The sequence below is a fragment of the Mus pahari genome, chromosome 3 (genome assembly GCF_900095145.1).
Source record: "Mus pahari chromosome 3, PAHARI_EIJ_v1.1, whole genome shotgun sequence".
NCBI classification, from domain to species: Eukaryota; Metazoa; Chordata; class Mammalia; order Rodentia; family Muridae; genus Mus; species Mus pahari.
The window spans coordinates 24061592-24067626 of NC_034592.1; the positions used below are offsets into that span (position 1 = coordinate 24061592).

Here is a 6035-nt window from a genome sequence, read left to right on the forward strand (position 1 = left end):
ACTTCTCTATGCTGTATGTTTTCTTCTGATACTTCCATCCACTCTAGATTTATACAACAAATGACACAGTCACATCAGTGACCCCCTCTTTTCAGTCTTATTCTAATTCATTGTACCTACTTCAGTTGATGTCTCTGGGAGGCCTGCTCTTTTGAAAGGAAATCCGAGGTAGAGTGTGTAGCTTATCTTTGCCTAATTTGTATGGGTTTTTTTTCCTTCTACCCTTCTCCACACATTTTCAACCCTTTCAACCCCCAACATTAGATAAGAGAGTAAAAATGATAGAGAGCAAAATAAAGAGGTCCCTGAATAAAGTCAGGGGTGAGAAAGGTAACAATATTATCATTAGGCTATTTCTGCTCCTTAGGGGCAATAAGTTCCTTGGGGCAAGTTTGCTCTTCACCATCAGAATATCTATTTCTTCTTGTTTCTTCTTTGTGCATGACTACTTAGCAACCCAGGACCAACAACTCCCAAACAACCCACACTGAATGACCAAAACCAACCAATTCTGCCCCCTGGGGCCATAGCATTTATATACCCTTGGAAATGTTCCCAGAATCCAGACCATAATGCAATCACAGAAACTATCATGTCCTTGTTAGAGCAAGCAGAAAACCATAGTTAGCTGCTGTAGAAAATCTGAATCAGCACCATATCCCACACCTGGGTTTAAAACAAAAGCATATTCTTTTTCGAGACACTTTCTAAGTGTCAGGTGTGTCAAATGAAGCTGAATATAACCTGCACAGTCACTCCATGTCAAAAACTCATTGAAGGGCACCATGTTAGCAAGTTTCATACTTTCTATGATAAACTCATGTCCACAGAATCTTCTAGTTCTCTGAGGGAGTAGTGTGAACAACAAACACGACCCCCCCCCCACACACACATAAAGCAATGTGACTTGATCCATAGCATACTGTGCATGCTATTGAGTATTGGCTGTTCCTGTTATAAACCAAAGAGATCTGGACAGCAGAAGTACAAGTCATTGTGGATGCCAACTTGGTTACTCTATTTTTAAAAAGAGTACAGAAGGAGATTCCTGGGCTGACAGGTACTACTGTGTATTGGTATTTGGGGCCCAAAAGTTAGTAGAATCCTAATCATTTTTAATATTTCTAAAGAAGATGGCATTTGCTAATATGTTATCAGTAAGCCCTTAAACACAGAAGATTCAAAATCATCCAAGATTCAGAGTTTTGTTATTCCACAGATCCTACAACACAAATACCAACGTTTGCTCCCAAGAATCACTATCCCAAAAAAAGGAGGCTAAGACAACACATACTATAAGACATGATAACAAAGCAGTTCAGATCATGACATCCAGGACATATATCTGGCAACGGAGGAAGGGAGGGAGAAAAAAAGGGAGGGGGAGAGGACATAAATCCAATGAATGAATCATATTCTTCAAAGGCATTCATCCTGTGTCTTATTCTTCAAGTTATTCACCTCCTCCACTTTCTATCACTTCCTTTGGCTTATTTACCTTATGATCTCATTCACTAATAGGCTCAGAGTCCTTATGATGCAATTGTATCTCAATCATTGGCTCAGCAAGCTGAAGTCAAAGCCATAAACAATTAGTCTTTGAAGAGACATTTCATATCTAAACAAATACAACAGTAGTGAAGTTTAGGGCTAGAACATATAAATTCCAGTACTGGGCACACATTATACTAAAAAAAAAAACATACACAGGGTTTTTGTTGTTTATTATGGTTTATTGTAGCAGGTCTTTCTTCTATAATCACAGTCCCTCCAATCCATGCTTGTTATGTCCTATAATTGACTCCCCAAATGTATTATACCATGGAATCTATGATGAGCTATTGACAGTTGGTGGCTCTGGGAGGAAGGACAAACCAGGGTTAAGTTAAATGAGTTAATGGTGTGGCTTCTGCTGTCCCACTAGGCTCTAGAGGATGGTGTCACACACAGTAGTACATGGACAATATAAATTGGACCTAGGTTATAAAAATAAAAAAAAACAGAGAACACAAAGTAGGAAAGGGTTGGAATGAATAGAGGAGGAGTTAGATCAGAGGAGAGGAGAGGCACCAATATAATCAAAATACATAGTGTGTATTATTAATGCCTAGAAGAATCAATAAAAATATTATGTTTGAGTAAAATACCACACCTTATTGAACTTGGACTTCCATGTTTCTAGTGATACGAACTAGAGACGTAAGTACTGATTTGGAATGAATTTTGTATGGAGCTAAATGTAAAGTTTTACTGGTAGCTATCTTCTGGATATGTGAGAACTGTATCCATGTAACACTGATCCCACTGATTTTGAAGAAAAGAATGAGATTTATCGGGACTGGTTCTATTCCCCTTGGTCTGAGTGATGATGATATATAAGCATCTCATCCTTTTTATCCAGAGTGATGATTTTAGTGTATTTCTGTCACTGTTACAGTGCCATGGGGTTCCAAACTTTAGTTATCACACTCAGGCACAAACTTAGTTTATTACAGACTCTCAGTTATATTTCCCCCAAAATAAACAAGACACTAAAGAGATTTGTGGACCATAAGGTTCCTAGTTCCTTCCCTGTTGTTTTTAACCTTTATTTCTCTATGGACAAACAAACTTTCCTTTACTACTTCAACAGGTAATTGTGTTCCCCAAGGAGACAATGGAAACTTAGCAATTATAATATGCCTTTAATTTAGACTCAAGATGGGAAGTCTTATCCCCTGGGATTCTCTCTGTCTTTTGTAAAATTACAGTTTGTACAAAATTCTCAAGAGCTGCAGGCAAATGTTTGTTAGTATATCTAAACTTGTTTTGTTCTGAGTTGATGAGACTTCTGACTGCCACCATGAAATGTTTTGTCCCTTAGAGACCCTGCTTATTATACTGTCTCCCATGCCTTCTATAGAGAAATGGAGGGACCTTCTCACTCCTTGAAGTTGAAGGTATCTGTTTTTACCATTTAAGGGGGCATGTCCAAGCAAGAGCAGGGGGAGGATTTGCGCTCAGTCATATGAGTGTATGTGCTTGAGTGTGTAAGTCCATTGTGTACTACTATCCCTAGGATCTACTTTTCCACAATACAGTCCTATGTACAGTTTTTAATCATGAATTAAGTATTAATCTAAAGTTTGAGATGATAGAATAGCACAGTATCTCCATGTAAATCAATGTATCTCATGTTCATAAAGTACTTAATTTAGGAGAAAAGAGAGATGCATAGTTTGTCTTCAATCTCCATTAAGTCTTGCTAAGATTTTTTTCAAATTTTATGGCAAATCTCTGTAACTATATAAAATCCACTGACACACTCAGGTGTACCAGTGAGTATATTGTATTGAAACTGCTACAATAACCCAGAGTTCACATCCCTTTTATACCTGGTTTTGCTGTAACTCTCTTCTACTCACTAATCAGTGTAATGTTTAAAGCTAGCTGCTTCTTTTCTCAAATCTTTTCTTGCATGTGAAAATACTATAAGCAGAGAATTAAAACTTTCTATTTGAGCATAAATGATCTTATACAGTCTGGCTCTTCAGTAATATTCCTGCTCTATAGATTTTTTTCTAGATTGACCATGGTCTTGAATTTCCTGTTCCCCTAGTGCTTAAATCCTGCCCTCTCCAAACATGTAACTATCATGACTCTATTCACATAATCTTAAAAATAGACTTCTTCATCAATTTCATCTTCTTGTGTTTGGCTATCTATCAAAATCATAAATATATGCAGACCCTCAAATTCCATTTCTGAGAATTTATTATATTCATATACATGTGATGCTTATATAAAAAGGTATTAAACATTGTTTACATTAAAATATTGTATTATAATGCATTATTATATTACATTATAATATAATATTACAATATAATACTAATAAAACTCAAAAATTGCTAACTAGTACTTCATTATGATAAACTGACTATTACAAACATAGTGATGGGTGATATAATAAAATGTGTGATTAATCTCTGGTAACAAAACCAAATTAGACTATTTAAGATAGTGGACTGGACAATGTAGAGATTTTTAAATGTAATTTCAACCAAGATGGCAGTAGTAATGAGACCTTTAACCACCAACCTCATCAATGAGCAATTAGTTCAAAGTTGAACCTTTCTCAACTTTCAAACACAAAGATATTCAAATTTATTTTATTTATGGAACATGGATCTGTGTTTTAATAGACAAATCAATGTTCTTTTACTATTTTTTGTGATTGTCCACACAAATAATTCCAATTTCAACTGATAAAGAGGGGAGCAATAATAAATGCAATGTTAGAAATACAACAATAACAACAACAAATCACTTAAGACTCATTAGCAAAAAAAAAAAAATCTGGATTAAAACCAGTTAAAATGGAGAAGGTTATTTGATTATATTAGATAGGGACCAGGTTATTCCTCAGGAAATTCTAGGTGTAGCTAGAGAAGCCAGATGTTTCCTGGCATCCTACAAACCTGGAAAGGCATCATTAGCTTATGGTTGAGAGAACACAGAAGAAAGCTTGAGACAGGGACTTTTTATACATACCTCATGAAAACTTCTTTATAGTGACAAAAACCGGGAAATGTTGGAGTGGGGAAGGTGTGAAGGGCATGTACAATGCATATCATCTAATATTTCAAGATATTAACATACATCTGTGCCTTTAAGTCATTCATTGGAGAGCCATAGCTACCCACTAGGTTCTGAGTTTCAGTAAATCTCAGATATAAAACATTAGTTGATATGATTCTAGAAGTAAGATTAGCATGAAGAGACTAGCAAACTATTCTATATCATTGACTAGTTTTGTTATTAATTGATGAGTGATCTGACTTTTCACCTCAGTCTGTATCTCAGAATACCACTATGAATTCTTAAACTTCTTAAAACTGATTTTTTTCTTATCTGATTTTTTTATGATATTTCCAGGTTCCTTAAAAACATGTTAAGCTGGTTTCTAAGTCACTAGCCTCCATTTAACATTCTAAAAGTTTGTTATTTTTCAAAAATGTGAATACACTATTAAAAATATTGAAGTCATTGTACCTTAATCACAATACTTCCCATTCTCACATTGCTGTGATTTTTTTTATCTCGAGCAGAAGATGAAGAGCACAAGGAATCAGAGCAGTGCATCTGAGTTTATCCTCCTGGGGCTCCCCATCCGACCAGAGGACCAAGGCATGTACTATGCCCTGTTTCTGGCTACATACCTGACCACAGTGCTGGGGAACCTGCTGATCATCCTACTCATCAGGCTGGACTCTCACCTACACACCCCAATGTACTTCTTCCTCAGCCACTTGGCCTTCACGGACATCTCTTTCTCATCGGTCACAGCTCCAAAGATGCTCATGAATATGCTGATACACAGTCAATCCATCTCATATGCTGGGTGCATTTCCCAGGTGTATTTTTTCTTATTTTTTGCAGATCTTGACAGCTTTCTTCTGACTTCAATGGCCTATGACAGATATGTGGCCATTTGCTACCCCCTCCACTATACCAGAATCATGAGTCAGAGTATCTGTATCTTACTAGTCATTGCATCCTGGTTTTTATCTTTTGCTGGTGCCCTTGTGCACACTATTCTTCTAGCTCGTCTCTCTTTCTTTAGAGGTAACACTCTCCACCACTTCTTCTGTGACTTGTCTGCCTTAATTAAGCTATCTAGCTCAGATACCTCCATCAATGAGTTTGTCATTCTTGTTGTAGGATCACTGGTCATTACCGTGCCATTCATATGCATTCTGGTTTCATATGGACGCATTGGAGCCACTATCCTGAAAACTCCCTCCATCAAGGGAATTTGCAAAGCCTTTTCCACATGTGGTTCTCACCTCTCTGTGGTTTCTCTCTATTATGGAGCTATTATTGGTCTATATTTTGTCCCCTCATCAAATGACACTAATGACAAGGATGTCATTGTAGCTGTGATGTACACTATGGTCACACCCATGCTGAATCCCTTTATTTATAGTCTGAGGAATCGGGATATGAAAGGAGCTTTGAGAAATATGCTTGCAAGAGCAACTTCTTCCATGTAA

The 6035-nt window shown here is 36.7% G+C and overlaps 1 protein-coding gene across 1 annotated transcript; it reads left to right on the forward strand.

The window, feature by feature from the left end:
* The first annotated feature begins 5093 nt into the window (after nt 1-5093).
* LOC110318864 (olfactory receptor 50-like) lies at nt 5094-6035 on the forward strand. Its single transcript, XM_021194182.1, has one exon. The coding sequence runs from the start codon at nt 5094-5096 to the stop codon at nt 6033-6035; it is 942 nt and encodes a 313-aa protein (XP_021049841.1).

Bases quoted from the DNA above. Each gene is read 5' to 3' on its own strand.
- LOC110318864 (XM_021194182.1), top strand. From the start codon at position 5,094: ATGAAGAGCACAAGGAATCAGAGCAGTGCATCTGAGTTTATCCTCCTG.